The sequence below is a fragment of the Oncorhynchus clarkii genome, chromosome 9 (genome assembly GCF_045791955.1).
Source record: "Oncorhynchus clarkii lewisi isolate Uvic-CL-2024 chromosome 9, UVic_Ocla_1.0, whole genome shotgun sequence".
In the NCBI taxonomy this organism is placed as follows: domain Eukaryota; kingdom Metazoa; phylum Chordata; class Actinopteri; order Salmoniformes; family Salmonidae; genus Oncorhynchus; species Oncorhynchus clarkii.
Window position 1 is genome coordinate 64,316,361 of NC_092155.1, and position 17,158 is coordinate 64,333,518.

General features: G+C 44.2%; 1 protein-coding gene across 1 annotated transcript; it reads right to left on the reverse strand.

Annotated features, from left to right (window-relative positions):
* Window positions 1-12,394: 12,394 nt before the first annotated feature.
* LOC139417355 (protein FAM43B-like) lies at window positions 12,395-13,823 on the reverse strand. The gene has a single exon (XM_071166626.1). It carries the CDS (start codon window positions 13,743-13,745, stop codon window positions 12,729-12,731), a length of 1,017 nt encoding a protein of 338 aa, XP_071022727.1. The 5' UTR covers window positions 13,746-13,823; the 3' UTR covers window positions 12,395-12,728.
* Between the last annotated feature and the right edge of the window lie 3,335 nt (window positions 13,824-17,158).

Here is a 17,158-nt window from a genome sequence, read left to right on the forward strand (position 1 = left end):
GGAGTCATCATGTCAGGTAGTCCTGGGGCATGGTCCTAGGGCTCAGGTCCTCCGAGAGAGAGAAAGAAAGAGAGAAGGAGAGAATTAGAGAACGCACACTTAGATTCACACAGGACACCGAATAGGACAGGAGAAGTACTCCAGATATAACAAACTGACCCTAGCCCCCCGACACATAAACTACTGCAGCATAAATACTGGAGGCTGAGACAGGAGGGGTCAGGAGACACTGTGGCCCCATCCGAGGACACCCCCGGATAGGGCCAAACAGGAAGGATATAACCCCATCCACCCATCCACAGCCCCCACACCACTAGAGGGATATCTTCAACCACCAACTTACCATCCTGAGACAAGGCTGAGTATAGCCCACAAAGACCTCCGCCATGGCACAACCCAAGGGGGGGGGGGGGGGGGTGCCAACCCAGACAGGATGACCACATCAGTGAATCAACCCACTCAGGTGACGCACCCCCTCCAGGGACGGCATGAGAGAGCCCCAGTAAGCCAGTGACTCAGCCCCTGTAATAGGGTTAGAGGCAGAGAATCCCATCCGGGTTATAGGGTTAGGGTTGAAGTTAGGGTTAGGGTTGAAGCTAGGGTTTGGGTTAGGGTTGAAGCTAGGGTTTGGGTTATGGTTGAAGTTAGGGTTAGGGTTCGTGTTGAAGCTAGGGTTAGGGTTAAAGTTAGGGTTATGGTTGAAGCTAGGGTTTGGGTTATGGTTGAAGCTAGGGTTAGTGTTAGGGTTGAACCCGGATGTGGAAATGAAGCTAAAGTTAGGGTGAGAATAACAGTGAGAAGGGAAATTGAGAATGAGAGATAAGTCTACATGGGGGTCTTTGGCAATGTAGCCTAATATGTGCAAAGTTAACTTTTCAAACTTGATGTTCCTTACTTTGCCAGTTGAGAACTAAGATGGCGACTGGCTTTAGATAAACCTTTATGCGGTGTAACGTCTTCATCTTTAACCCATCCTATCCTTTATTAAAGCACTCCTCTATAAGGCCTCGCAATGTTTCAATGTTTCATCCCAGCAGATTGACAGGTATGATAATGATTTCCTGCTGATCCCAAAATGAATGTGGGCTCTCTCTCTCTCTGTCAGAGTCCCAGTGGGTTTCATCACGCACATGGATTGTCGATTACTGAAGCAAACCAAGTGGAATGCAATACCTCAGGTCAGGTCATCAGCACAATATGAAGTATATGATTTCTTTAACGTTTAACATAACAAAATGTGAGCATATAGAAATGCTATAATGAATACAGATTCTCAATTTATAGTATTACTCAGAGTAAGATGTTGTATTGCATTAAAAAAAATCATGAATGGTTTTCAGTTGTCCTATCTCTTGCCTGGCCCTTGTTTATACACCGTAGGTACTGAGGCCATGGATATAGTCCACCCTTATTTGACAACCCTCTCACATGCCAGCCAAATCCACCCACTGACTGCAATGCCCCCTTAATCCAACTGTCATTCCCCGTAGTTCCTCATGAAGGAGATGTCTGATCTTGGCCTGGAACGCTTTTACATTTTCTTTGTTTCTTTGTTTCTCCTCTCTCGCTCTGCTTTCTCCTCTCTCTCTCTCTCTCTCTCTGTGCTCCCTCTCTTTCTGCTCTCTCTCTGCTGTCTCCTCTCTCTCTCTGCTTTCTCCTCTCTCTCTCTCTCTCTCTCTCTCTCTCTCTCTCTCTCCTTCTCTCTCTCTCTCTCTCTCTCTCTCTGCTTTCTCCTCTCTCGCTCTGCTTTCTCTCCTCTCTCTCTCTCTCTCTCTCTCTCTCTCTCTCTCTCTCTCTCTCCCTCTCTCTCTCTCCCTCTCTCTCTCTCTCTCTCTCTCTGTGCTCCCTCTCTTTCTGCTCTCTCTCTGCTTTCTCCTCTCTCGCTCTGCTTTCTCTCTCTCTCTCTCTCTCTCTCTCTCTCTCTCTCTCTCTCTCTCTCTCTCTCTCTCTCTATCTCTCTCTCTGTGCTCCCTCTCTCTTTCTGCTCTCTCTCTCTCTCTCTCTCTCTCTCTCTCTCTCTCTCTCTCTCTCTCTCTCTCTCTCTCTCTCTCTCTCTCTCTCTCACTGTGTGTTTGTGTGTGTGTGTACGTGCTCGCCTGTGTGTGTGTCCCTTAGTCTAAGTGAATGCTCTCTCTGATTCCTCATTTCATCGTTCCCAAGGTAATAGGGAGTTGGAAACCAGCGGATGCAGGGCTGATTGCCTCTTTGCTGTCCCAGAGAACGCTCAAGGGGCAAATGTAGATTTGGGATAGAGAGGGGTTGTTGTCTAGTGCGTCAAAGGCATTGGTACACAGAACTTTATAAAATGGCTGTGTGGTTTGTCCTAAATATTGCTTAGTAAGACCTCCAAGGGATTGAAATGAGAAAATGAACCCAGACCTGACTTCTGGATTGAGACAGTGTCCTGCTACAACCCTTCGATAGAATGACTAAAACACAAATGGCTTGAAATATGGTGCTAATTTTGACCAATTTTAGATAACAATCTTACCCTTAAGATATTACATTTATATCTTATTCAGTACGTAATAATCATGGTGGCTTGAACTGGGGTTATTTGTCTTCTGTCTGTCTGCAGGGGGATGGGTTCTCATAATGGGCTGTTGGCTAAATCAGTGACATCAGACATTATTCTCTGGCAGTCTGGTGCATTATCTTTATTACAACCTCCTGGTGGTTTTAATCTGAGATAGGAGCTGGGAGAGCTGGAGGGGGTAAAACAAGGTGAGGGGAATGACATATTGAAGATAGAGAAATATCCAGCCTTCCCATAGTTCCTTTATAGTGTTCCTACAAAAGATGGACATTGCCATAATGTAATTTGGTATCATACTCGATGTAGGCTGGTATCAAAAAATGTGCTAACTAGAACCAAAAAAGGTTATTCGGCTGTCTCCATAGGAGAACACTTTGAAGAACCCCTTTTCGTTCAAGGTGGAAACATTTTTGGTTCCATGTAGAAACCTTTCCACAAAGGGTTCTACATGGAACCCAAAAGAGTTCTACCTGGAAACAAAAAGGGTTCTCTATGCGGACAGCCGCAGAACCCTTTTGAGTGCAATTACAGGGTCAGGGACCAACTGATGCACATATTCTCAGAGTTCTACTATAATTATAAACTGGGTGGCTAAAGCCTTGAATGTTGATTGGCTGCAAGCCGTGAACCGTATACCACGGGTATGACAAAACATGTATTTTTACTGCCCTAATTAGGTTGGTAACCAGTTTATAATAGCACTATGGCATCTCAGGGGTTTATGATATTTGAGTGATAATGCCCGAGAAGCCAGTGTTTGGAGGATATATTGGCACAGGTGTTGTTACCAGACCATGACAATATATCCTCCAAACACCAGCTTGGAGGGCATTATCACTTTTATACAAAATGTTCCAATAATGATTTACATATTTTCATAAAAAACTACATGTTTATCAATTTATTCATACTATTTCATCCTTCCACAAGATTTAGTCCCGACACAAGCCGCCTGGTCATTCGTTGTATTGGTTCTGTTGCCAGAGACACGACCCAGTCATTCAGTCTTTTTGTTCTGTATCTATGGACGTTCGTTCTAAATGTTTTCTGTTGCCATAATGGCTGGCAACGTTCTTATCCCTTGCTTGCTAGCTAGCCAACTACGGCTAACTTACAGTCACGTCGAACAGTGCAGCCAGAATAAAAACAGTAGCTGCATTTGCATTTGTTTAAGCTGTTTTCTAGTGACATTTATTTGGATACATCCATAACAATGAGCTAATGAGGCGCGATTTCTCCTGGCATAGAAAATGTGCTCTCTTGTCAGGACACTGTTCAGAGGAGCTAGCCAACAACACAGCTAACACAATCACTTCAAACTGAAGCTGGAAAGACTGCAAACTAGCTGCACTTTATTTCGTTTTACCTGTTTTCTATTGACATTTCTTTGTATATATCCATAAAAATTATGTTGATTCATGATTTCGACTCGCTGAGAAAAGCTGCCTGCTATGCGACAACTGGAGATCGAATTTGAATATTGAAACACTGTTGCAAATGTTGGAGAGACAGGCAGCAATGTTTATAGAAATCTCCTCTGTTGAAAACTAAATGATAGTCTAAAAGAAATGTGAGATAATGTCTAGATGCTTTTTATAGTGGCGATCAAGTTTATAAATTGCCTGGCTGGGCTGATGAGACAGTGGATTGCGCAGTCAGATGGAACAGAGTAAATAGGCATTTGAACGTCATAGATTTAGCCGATGGTAACTTGTGGAATAGACACCGGCTGGAATGTGGTTTTAACCAATCAGCATTCAGGATTAGACCCACCTGTTGTACAAATGGCCAATATACCATGGTTAAGGGCTGTATCCAGGCACTCCACCTTGCGTAGAGCACGACGCAACATGGAGTGCCTGGATATCACGACGCAACGTGTAGTGCCTGGATACAGCTCTTAGCCGTGGTATATTGGCCACATACCACACTCCCTTATTTCTTAATTATACCACAGACCCATTTCAGCACATCCTGAGACATTAGGAACACCTGGTTCATTTGGAACACTTAAAATAACACTTTCACACAACAACCAACCAGCCTCTCCTCTCTTATCCAGGTTATTGATTTCATAATTAGTCCTCTTAGTGGGGCTAACGACGTCAGTGGAGGCTCTGACAGCAGAAAGTTAAATGGCCGTGTACAGTATTTGTCACCTTCCATCCTCCTATCTGTGCTGTGCCTAAAGGTCATCTAAAGGTTGCACTGTGGAGCCCAGCCAATGACGTACAGGTATATGAGCCTAGCAGGAAGAGGAGGTCCATAAAGGATGGACCCATATATCATGGATGTGATGTTACGTAATATGTCAGCAAATGGTGTACAGGTACTGTGTATGTATATGACTAACAGCAAGAGGACCATATAGGATGAATCTATATCATGACTGTGTTGGTAATAGGTACACAGGAACACATTATAGCCTGCAGGTCAGTGGCGGCCGGTACCATTTAAGATGAGGGAGGATGATTTATGTTTATTATGAGCATAGCCTTGTTTCTATTACAGCATATTGGATGACTGTCATTCATATTCCATTCACCCAGTTCAATGTAGCATTGATAGGTTTAGGCTACTACATGATACTTAAAATTTCCCTATACTCATCATGTGGTTGCTACAACCTAGACTATGAATGAAAGTTTACAACGTAGGTGCACACAGGTCGAGAGAAAAATTACACACTCTTACCTGCATCTACTGTAGCTGATCTAGTAATCATTAGTCCAACACTTGCAAAGGAGAGTTTCTATTCGACAAATTCAGGTATGTTTATCCACGTTTCGTTACGTTTAATTCCGTTTAAGAAACGTTTTTCAACAGAATCGGCGGAATGAATACACTGCTGATTGCGTGTAAACACAATTAAATTTCATAGCAGCCACTTTGTATTCCTTCTCACATCTATGCGGTCTCCTCCTCTCACCTTTTCCCTTCACTTCTGGTCTTCAATGCAAAGCAAGTCAGCTGTATGTGACCAGGCAAAAAAAAAAGTTATATCCAAACCATATCATAACCACTACACACAGCCTACATTGTTGTCACCATATTAGCTAGTCAACATATTTGATAGAACTAATACGTTATTAAACCCACTACAATCATGCAGTAACGTTACAGTGTACAGTCATTCAGTAAGCAGTTTAGCAGTTACACTGGCGGGCCCTGGTGGCAATAAATTAGTAAAGCCAAAAGCTGGAAAGAAGTAGAATTAGCCAACGTGAATACAGGTGTAACCTAAAAATGTGCAGACATCATTGGACAGGAAAAGGCGCAACGCTCGCTCACCATTAAAAATGTGTCGTTTTATTAGACATAGCCAGCTAGCTAACAGCTAGCTAACATAGCATCCCTCTGTTTGAGCATGGTGTTAGTAGGCTAAACTAGCTAGCTGCATTTGCTAGCTAAGTAAGTGGAGTACTAGATTAATTCTCTGATTGGGTGGACAACATGTCACTTCATGCTGCAAGAGCTCTGATCGGTTGGAGGACGTCCTCCAGAAGTTGTCATAATTACTGTGTAAGTCTATGGAAGAGGGTGATAATCATGAGCCTCCTAGGTTTTGTATTGAAGTCAATGTACCCAGAGGACGGAAGACAGCTGTCCTCCAGCTACACCATGGTGCTACTCTACAGAGTGCTGTTGAGAATACTGTAGACCTTTAGTGCAAAATAGTTTGTTATTTGGTCACGTGAATATATTTAGTGTAGTTTTATCTAAAAAGGATAACTTTTTAAATGTAAAAAAAAATATTTTTATGAAATTCACTGATGATGGTCCTCCCCATCCTCCTCTGAGGAGCCTCCACTGCTGCAGGTATAAGGCTTTTTTTTAACCTGTTAGAAGCATGTGTGTAGCATGTATTTATAATGTATTATAACAATGCTTATAATACATTATGTCTCTCTGTGTAGCAAGATTTTGTAATGTACTCAGCTACTTATTATAAATATTTATTCTGTATAAACAGACTTGTGGATGTGTAGGACAGTGCAGTTAATGTCTTTAAGAAGTGCATTACTTAAAACCAGCTCTATTAAATCTGAGGAAATGACGTTGCTACCACTGACTATTAATACAGACTGAAGAAGAAGATTCAAGGCTATGTAATTTACAATGTCAGTATTATAAATTCAGCAGCACTTTCGCCATGCTTCGCTAAGCCACTGGAACAGTGCATTTAGGTGTACACTCACTATCCTACAAGAGAAAAGGGGGATATGAAATGTATTACCACTTTGTTGAACACAATGACTTAGCATGCATACTAAAGACTGTCTGGGCAGTGGTTGTTTATTTGGTATTTTGTATGTGTTATGATGAAATAACACCATAAAAGTTTCATGGCAGTAACTTACCCCTGCTTCTCATGAATTAGTAAGTTGTATAGACTAGTTTGGCTAATGTTCAAGGCCAAAGGTTTCATGGGTTCTGAAATAGACACTGTCTAGTACAACTGCAGAACAGAACAGACTAGAAGAGACCCTGGGAGAATATACCACAGCCTAGCAACACATGAGTTATTTGATGTGTATGTGTGTGTGTGTGTGTGTGTGTGTGTGTGTGTGTGTGTGTGTGTGTGTGTGAGAGAGAGAGAGAGAGAGAGAGAGAGGGTTTCTGACTATATGGAAGTATTCCTTCCTATTTCCTAAAGAGCCATTCAATATACATCACAAGCTACTCTTTATTTGTCAGTTGTGTCACTGAGCCAAAGGCTTGTGGGAAGGCTGCATGATAATGCTAATCATTATAGTGATGCTTTTGACTGTAGTGATTAATTTCCTCTGTAGATGCTTCTCCTGCCTCTGGTTTTTGACAGCTTTGTGTAACAGAAAAACACAGGGCAGCTCATTTGCAACTCGCCAGGTGTGCAACTTTTTTTTAGGATAACAGTCTAAGAGATGCATGAAATGGAAAAGGTAGTCAGCTTTGCTAGATTGGAGATCAATGTGGTTTGTCACAGAATTTGACTTCCACATACATTCATTAAACTATAGATTGCTTTATTTTTTTGAATAAATGGGAAATTTAATATAATATGTCTGATTTGGTTCAAGGGCTAACAACAATATATTCCCACACACATGCCCCCCCCCCAGCCATATGAGCTTAAGGTCTCATCACCTTCCAGGTGCCCCCCCACCCCCCCAGCCATATGAGCTTAAGGTCTCACCACCTTCCAGGTGCCCCCACCCCCCACCCCCAACCCCCCAGCCATATGAGCTTAAGGTCTCACCACCTTCCAGGTGCCCCCACCCCCCACCCCCAACCCCCCAGCCATATGAGCTTAAGGTCTCATCACCTTCCAGGTGCCCCCACCCCCCAGCCATATGAGCTTAAGGTCTCATCACCTTCCAGGTACCCCCCCCACCCCCCCAGCCATATGAGCTTACGGTCTCATCACCTTCCAGGTGCCCCCACCCCCCCAGCCATATGAGCTTAAGGTCTCATCACCTTCCAGGTGCCCACCCCCCACACCCACCCCCCCAGCCATATGAGCTTAAGGTCTCATCACCTTCCAGGTGCCCCCCACCCCCCCAGCCATAAGAGCTTAAGGTCTCATCACCTTCCAGGTACCCCCCCCCCCACCCCCCCAGCCATATGAGCTTACGGTCTCATCACCTTCCAGGTGCCCCCACCCCCCCAGCCATATGAGCTTAAGGTCTCATCACCTTCCAGGTGCCCACCCCCCACACCCACCCCCCCAGCCATATGAGCTTAAGGTCTCATCACCTTCCAGGTGCCCCCCCACCCCCCCAGCCATAAGAGCTTAAGGTCTCATCACCTTCCAGGTACCCCCCCCCACCCCCCCAGCCATATGAGCTTTCGGTCTCATCACCTTCCAGGTGCCCCCCCCCCCCCAGCCATAAGAGCTTAAGGTCTCATCACCTTCCAGGTGCCCCCCCCCCCCCCCCCCCCAGCCATAAGAGCTTAAGGTCTCATCACCTTCCAGGGGCCCCCCCACCCCCCCAGCCATATGAGCTTAAGGTCTCATCACCTTCCAGGTGCCCCCCCACCCCCCCTCAGCCATATGAGCTTAAGGTCTCATCACCTTCCAAGTGCCCCCCCACCCCCCCAGCTATAAGAGCTTAAGGTCTCATCACCTTCCAGGTGCCCCCCCACCCCCCCAGCCATATGAGCTTAAGGTCTCATCACCTTCCAGGTGCCCCCCCACCCCCCCCAGTCTTAAGAGCTTAAGGTCTCATCACCTTCCAAGTGTCGTCGTCGTCGTCCCCCCGAGCTATTGAGCCACAATGTCCTGCCCATGGCACACCTTGTTCCCTCTCTGCTTGCTGGCTGATTAGCACATTCTCCTAAGGCTCTTCCCTGGAAACCACAGACGTGCAATTGCTGTGGAACGCTCCATTCTGTTCCCCCTCGCAGCAGGTGACGAAGATGTGCCTGTGGTGGTGTCACACTGACCTGAGCGTTGTTTACTGCATAACAGAGGGAGAGAGAAAGAGAGAAGGGGGAGAGAGAGAATGAGAGAAGTGTGAGAGAGAGCGAAATAAAGAGAATGACATAAGGGAGAGAGAGAGAGAGAGAGAGAGAGAGAGAGAAGGGGTGAGAGAGGGAGAGGGAGAGCAAAAGAGAAAAAAATACTGGGGAAGTCAGGTAGAGAACAGCTGTGAGGGCAGAACAACCTCACCATGTCCTGCTCCCTCTCTGTTCTTATCTACTGCATGTGGGCAACACATAACACACCATGTGACCTGCCACTGTTTATACCGCGTGTTTCATTAGACTTCATGTTCATTAAAAACACCAGTCTCTGGTGGCTAGTTTTCTGACAGAGATAGAGAGAGTGAGCCCCAGTATTCTGGAAGACATCCATGATGTACCATGATCCACCTAGCCTGCTCTGCTGCCATCTGTTCCTGTTAGCTCTGTTTGGCTGGGAATGCACATGTTTACACAACACACAGTGTGGCTCCTCCTCTAACTGCATGTGATAGCCCATGTCAGACATAGCACACTCACAAGACAATCAATGACAATGTTGCTTGAATTTTTTTATTACTGTGTATCGTATAATGCATCTAAACCCCCCATATTATGGATAGAGTACAGATGGACAAATTGAATGTCACGTAACATATTCATGTATGACAGTGGAGGCTGCTGAGGGGAGGACGGCTCATAATAAAGGCTGGAATGGAGCAAATGTTATGGCATCAAACACATGGAAACCATGGAAACCATGTGTTTGATGTATTTGCTACCATTCCATTAATTCCACTCCATGTCACGACTTCTACCGAAGGTAACTCCTCTCCCTGTTCTGGCAGCGCTCGGCGCTCAGCGTCGCCGGTCTACTAGCCGCTACCGATCTCTTTTTATTTTTCTGGTTGTTTTGTCTGTGTTCCTTTTCACACCTGGTTTTCAACTGCTTTGATTTCTGTGGGTATATAGGGCACCTGTTACCTGCCGTAATTCGTGCAGGATTAGACTTGTGTGTATTGCGCTCGATTGTATTTGATGTTTGTTGTTTTTTTCGCTATTACGCACGTGTATTTAAAGTGTCAGAACTGTGTTTGTTCCTCGTGCGTTTGCACGAGTTTCTGAGTATTCGAGAGCATAGTTTTGGGATTTTTGTCTGTGCCGTTTTGTATTGGTGGACTATATTATTAAACACGCTTCTCAGACATCCCTGCTCTCCTGCGCCTGACTCCTACACCTCTCACCAAGACGCATGTTATCACACTCCAGCCATTACCACGAGCTTGTCCTCCCCAATTAAGTTGCCACCAACCTCCTGTGATGTATGAATGCCATAAGACCAACAATGTTGCTTGAAGTATTACTATGTGTCTGTATTTCGCAATACATCTGAATGTAGGCCTATCTACCGTATGTAAAACCAGGGCATCACACAGGGTAGGATGTGATGCCATCCTAGGGAAGAAATGTACAGACACAATTAACTATTTTATTCTCTTTTGTATTTCACCAGGGTTCCCAGACTAGGGTATATTTGTTGTTTAGAGATTCCGTATTGTTTCCGTACAGATTGGTGATCCTCTACCCTTTCAGAGGTAGTTTATTAGTAAAAATATTGACAACAACGATTCCAGAAACTCTCCCCAAAGACCAATCCATCTAAATAATTTAAACCTGAGAAAATTGAACTGGCTCTGTGTTCTGCAACATCAGCAAACTAACAAAGACAAGAAGCCTTCTGTATGGAGACTCTGCTCTGTCAAACATAACAGGTCTGTTTTTATTTGTTATGTATCAAAAGTGAGTAAATATTCTAGTTTGTGATGTGTTTTGAAATAGTAAATGTGAAATGTGTGAATGTTATGTTGCATTACTATTTACCAAAAGCTGCAGGAACTGGAGAAATGTATAATTAATTCAATCTCCATTTGAGATAACTGTTAAACCATTTAAAAAACATTCCTGAAGAAAATCACATCACAAATCATTATCTGCAATATCGCATAATTTGGTCTGATATCCAGATTAGCATATCTTCAGTAAAATAGTTGATGATTGTGACAACTTCCTGGTATCCATCTCAGTTCAGTTGGTTCTGTATCATTCTGACAGATAGCCCTCTTTTGCCTAGGAAGGTATCTTCTGTTCATTTCCCGAACTATTCAATTCTCTGATTAATTGGTTCACTCAAAGAAAAGGGCTGAGTGGCCAATACCATCCCAGCAGAGATGGTTCTGTCCGATCTACATCTAACCAAGTGGCAAGGGCCAATTTAGATGTGGTGTAATGTGGCATGACTGTGGCGGACCAAGTCTTGTGGTGGTGGATATTAAAAAAGATCTTCGGTAATTGTGGCCCTGAGAAGCTTTCGTGTTTGGTTGATTTCTTTGTTGTTCCCTGTCTTGTTTTGACTAACATCAAAATATACAATACCGTCGAAAGATGCATCAAATCAAGTTGTCAGATTTACTATAATCAGACAAACGCTCTATGCTCAGCTTTGATTGTCGCTAATTGTCTAAATGTGTCACTCATATAAAAAAATGACACTTCTCTTACTAGGTAAAAGTGAGGGTATTTTATTCAACACATTTTGAAAATCACTTAATCTCATGTAGATCCCATGTAGACCCCGATCACAATGGTTTTGTTAAATAGTAAAGGTTTTATCTTTATGAAATTTGATAAAAGAATAGCCAAAATATTTAGCAGTCTGGTCCATCCATCGGTAAAGAACAGATGGGCCTTTCTGTCCTCAGTATCTCTGCCATTTTGGCAGTCAAGCAAACATACAGCCTTAATCCTGCTGATAGACATCTAGTACACCTTCAGGGGAATGTAGCTCTGTTTTGTTCATATGAAAAACAAATGTACAAAAACTAGACATATTTCTTCATTCTCTCCTTGGTCAGAAATGCATCACAGTGTGGAGTTACTGTATAGCATAACAACTTTGAGATCAAAGGTGTCCCATTAAGAAAGACAGAAGAGTAAGCGTTAAACATCACTGCTGACTTGTCATGCATAAATGATACACAGGCCTTTAACAAATGTCAGCAATAAATATGTCAACTCAATGGCTTGATTCCTAAATTATAGTCTAATTCATAAATCTGCAGAGGTTATACTGTAGTAACATTTTATTAAACTTCTCCTCAGGGTTACATGCACTCAGAAAGGTCAAGTGTGGAAAATTACATTATACAGATTGTCTTAGTAGAAAGTATACATATTTTTCATACAAATAACCTCTGAAAAAAGTACAAGTTAATCGAAAATCATGGCAACAAACATTAATGTTACTGTACTTACAAAATATCAAGGAAAACAGAAGTTAACACACCTTGGGTTTAGGGTGCTGTGTACACCTGGCATGGCAATATTATGAGGAGCTCAGTCAGTGCTAGTTCTCTTAGATTATTCCCTTTACATTGTGCTATTATCACTTTCTCGCAGCCCTCTTTGTAAATACTCTCACAAAATTGCTATAGTCAACTGAAATTGTCAAGCCAATGTCTGTCTGAGCCATCTGGAAAAATAAATCCTTTCCCAAACATACATTTTCTTTCTTCCTTGACCCAAAAGAGCAGTGGGGAAGAAGTTTCCTGACAGACAGAATGTATCCTCTTCACACTGTGATAAAGCAGGATATAACCTGTGATAGAAAGGGGCCAGGCAGTGAAGGAGAAGAGAAGGAATGTGGCTCTGTGATGATGTGATATGATATCCATGTCCATGTTCTGTCCTATCACACTAGAGAGCTGACAAATGTCAGTGTGTTGTTGTTGCTGTCGCTGATGTTTATGTTGATGTTGATATAACACTCGTCCTGTCCGTCAAATATGTCCCCTAGGTTCATCTCACATGACCCATATGAATGAGTTAGGTCAGTGTCCGATAGAGTTTCCTCATCCGCCTCGTACCCCTCTTCCTCCACCTCCCTTTCATCCTCCACCTCTTCCTCCTCTTCCTCCTCCTCCTCTTCTTCCTCCTCTGCGATGGAGCAGAGACCGGTGGTACTGGGGCCTCCAGGGCTGTCGGCAGGTGGCCGGTAGTGGCACTGTCCATTGAGCAGCCTCCTCAGGGGCATCAACGGCACCATGTCCTCCCCCAGCAGCTGCTGTTGGCAGTGCCTGAAATCACTCTGCTTCTTCAGCCGCTTGAACTCACTGAAGGCTGAGGTGGACGTCTGGTAAAGACTGTGTGCTATGGCCCTGGCCTTCTCCGACTTGCTGACTAGAACGGCATGGCACCTGAGAACCACAGCCTTGTTCTTGACTTGATGTCTGTAGATCCAGGCTAGGATCTTGGGTCGGCAGGGGTCAGCTGTGCAGTAGGTGATCCGGTTCAGAGAGTAGAGGTGGGTGGGTTTCTTCTTGCCCGTCTTGTCGGTGCCCATCTGGATGCCCTGAGCTCCCACGGTTAATCTCATCTTGACGCTATGCTCTCCGTAGTTACTCCTTTGCCAGATCTTAGCCACTGGGTCCTGTGTACAGCCTCCTCCTTTAGCCGTGATGGTGACAATGCTCCCCAGGTAACGTACGGTGTAGGTGGGCTCCTCCTTGTTGAGTTCCACCTTCTGCCTCTTGGTCTGGAAGATGGAGCCCAGCCAGTCAAAAGTGGTCGAGTCTGGGAGCAGGTCGGGACAGGAGCGCATCAGGGAGGAGAGGATGGACTGGTAGGTCAGCCCAGCTATCAGTCTCTTAGGCTTGGTCTTGGCCTCATCCTGCACCAGAACAAACTTACTTCTTTTCCAGGGCAGCATGGTGCAGGCAGGGAGAGTTTGAGGGGGTGAGCCCTCCTACCTGCGTGTGTTTTTGTCAGCGAAATAGAGAGAGCAGAGAGAAATAGAGAAGCAGCTCTGCCAAGCACAGAGGAAAGACTGAGAGCTGCGAGCCTCAGCCAATATGTTCCACTGTTCGCTCCTCCTTCCTCTCCTCCTCCTCCCTCCCTCCCTCCTTCTCCTAGTCTGTCTGCATCATGCAGCTCTGATCAGTGCTGAGGACTCAGCCCCGTGCTTCAGCACCCCCCCCCCCCCTCCTTCCCCCTCGCTTCTTCACTGTTTCTTTCCAAATAGCTCACCAACCCCTTTCATTCATCCGGCCAGGTCTGAGATGGATATTGGGATTTCTCTGTGTTTATGTTAATCTTAACCCTGAGTACCCTGAGAGGGTTAACCTTTATTGATTTGTATTTGTCCTGTTGTTACATTATGATATGGAGGTCAAAGGTTGGAAAGATGTTCTAATTATTTTTGCTTCCTTGTTTTGGAGAGTGGTAGTAGTGACAGTGACAATGTGTCAATGACAACAAACTATCATTACCAATGGAATGTCTAAGGACTCAACATGACCACATCGATGCTATTAAATGGTTCCCTATGGTAACTTTGGTCATTTATACTTGAATAACATAATGTATTCATATATAGTATTATTTTTTTACATGTGTCCATATTGTCCATTAGTTTCTAGTGGAATGACCATATAGTTCAAGAGAAAAAATACAAATTAATGAAAAAAGCATCAATGGCATTATTTTCAATTAACTCTGAAACTCTTCCAACTATTGACTTTTTTCACAACTGCCACCAGAAATATTGACATATTGACATAGGAAAATAAATAAAAATGTGTAAAAAACAGTATGGATATTTCATACTGAAACCCTCATATTAAACACCAATGGTATTCACCAAGTTGAGGGTTTATATTTAGGATAATGTTTTACAGCTTTGTCATTCACGATAAATCCGTGATAATCGAAAACTTCAACAAGCATTTCTCAACGGCTGGCCATGCCTTCCTCCTGGCTACTCCAACCTCGGGCCAACAGCTCCGCCCCCCCCCCGCAGCTACTCGCCCACGCCTCCCCAGCTTCTCCTTTACCCAAATCCAGATAGCTGATGTTCTGAAAGAGCTGCAAAACCTGGACCCATACAAATCAGCTGGGCTTGACAATCTGGACCCTCTATTTCTGAAACTGTCCGCCGCCATTGTCGCAACCCCTATTACCAGCCTGTTCAACCTCTCTTTCGTATCATCTGAGATCCCCAAGGATTGGAAAGCTGCCGCGGTCATCCCCCTCTTCAAAGGGGGAGACACCCTGGACCCAAACTGTTGCAGACCTATATCCATCCTGCCCTGCCTATCTAAGGTCTTCGAAAGCCAAGTCAACAAACAGATCACTGACCATCTCGAATCCCACCGTACCTTCTCCGCTGTGCAATCCGGTTTCCGAGCCGGTCACGGGTGCATCTCAGCCATGCTCAAGGTACTAAACGATATCATAACCGGCATCGATAAAAGACAGTACTGTGCAGCCGTCTTCATCGACCTGCCAAGGCTTTCGACTCTGTCAATCACCATATTCTTATCGTCAGACTCAGTAGCCTCGGTTTTTCTAATGACTGCCTTGCCTGGTTCACCAACTACTTTGCAGACAGAGTTCAGTGTGTCAAATCGGAGGGCATGTTGTCCGGTCCACTGGCAGTCTCTATGCGGGGTACCACAGGGTTCAATTCTCAGGCCGACTCTTTTCTCTGTATATATCAATGATGTTGCTCTTGTTGCGGGCGATTCCCTGATCCACCTCTACGCAGACGACACCATTCTGTATACTTCTGGCCCTTCCTTGGACACTGTGCTATCTAACCTCCAAACAAGCTTCAATGCCTACAACACTCCTTCCGTGGCCTCCAACTGCTCTTAAACGCTAGTAGAACCAAATGCATGCTTTTCAACCGTTCGCTGCCTGCACCCGCACGCCCGACTAGCATCACCACCCTGGATGGTTCCGACCTCGGCGATGTCATCTACAAAATATCTTCCAATACTCTACTCAGCAAACTGGATGCAGTTTATCACAGTGCCATCCGATTTGTTACTAAAGCACCTTATACCACCCACCACTGCGACCTGTATGCTCTAGTCGGCTGGCCCTCGCTACATGTTCATCGCCAGACCCACTGGCTCCAGGTCATCTACAAGTCTATGCTAGGTAAAGCTCCGCCTTATCTCAGTTCACTGGTCACGATGGCAACACCCACCCGTAGCACGCGCTCCAGCAGGTGTATCTCACTCATCATATCTAAAGCCAAAACCTCATTTGGCCGCCTTTCCTTCCAGTTCTCTGCTGCCTGTGACTGGAACGAATTGCGAAAATCTCTGAAGATGGAGACTTTTATCTCCCTCACCAACTTTAAACATCTGCTATCTGAGCAGCTAACCGATCGCTGCAGCTGTACATAGTCCATCGGTATATAGCCCACCCAATTTACCTACCTCTGTTTTTATTTTATTTACTTTTCTGCTCTTTTGCACACCAGTATCTCTACCTGCACATGATCATCTGATCATTTATCACTCCAGTGTTAATCTGCTAAATTGTAATTATTCGCTCTTATGGCCTATTTATTGCCTACCTCTTCATGCCTTTTGCACACAATGTATATACAGTAGATTTTTTTTCTTCTACTATGTTATTGACTTGTTTATTGTTTACTCCATGTGTAACTCTGTGTTGTTGTCTGTTCACACTGCTTTGCTTTATCTTGGCCAGGTCGCAGTTGCAAATGAGAACTTGTTCTCAACTAGCCTACCTGGTTAAATAAAGGTGAAATAAAAAAAATATAAATATATATTTTTTTTAATTTAAAAAAATAATAATCTTAATGTATTATTTTATATATTTTACATGTGATACGGCCACACAAAAAGGCCACTCAATGTTTTTTTTAAATGTAAACTTGAATGTTACCAAAATTCTGGTTGTTTACTGGTAAACTGCTAAAGTTTCCAGTACTATACCCTCCCTTTGCAAACCTAGGAATGTTATGTGACCATGACATTTCCCTCTATCCGACGTTATTGTGATGTGTGCTACTGTATGTCTATTGCTTGACTGACTGAGTGAATTGGGAGGGCACATCACAGGGCAGTGTTTCTGGTGGACAGATTTCTACCAATGAATCATTGTGAGAATCATTTCTATCTGCCACTGAGGGTGCCAGGGAGTGGGACTACATTTGTCATGTGTAGATGAAGTCCTCTTGTGAGAAAATGAATCAAACAGAGATGAGCTGTGTAGTTATATGGACAAAAGTTCTAGTTTTGGCCTTGTGGGCTTTGCGCGGTAAATGAGAAGAAAGTCCATGACTATGTTACATGCAGACTAAAG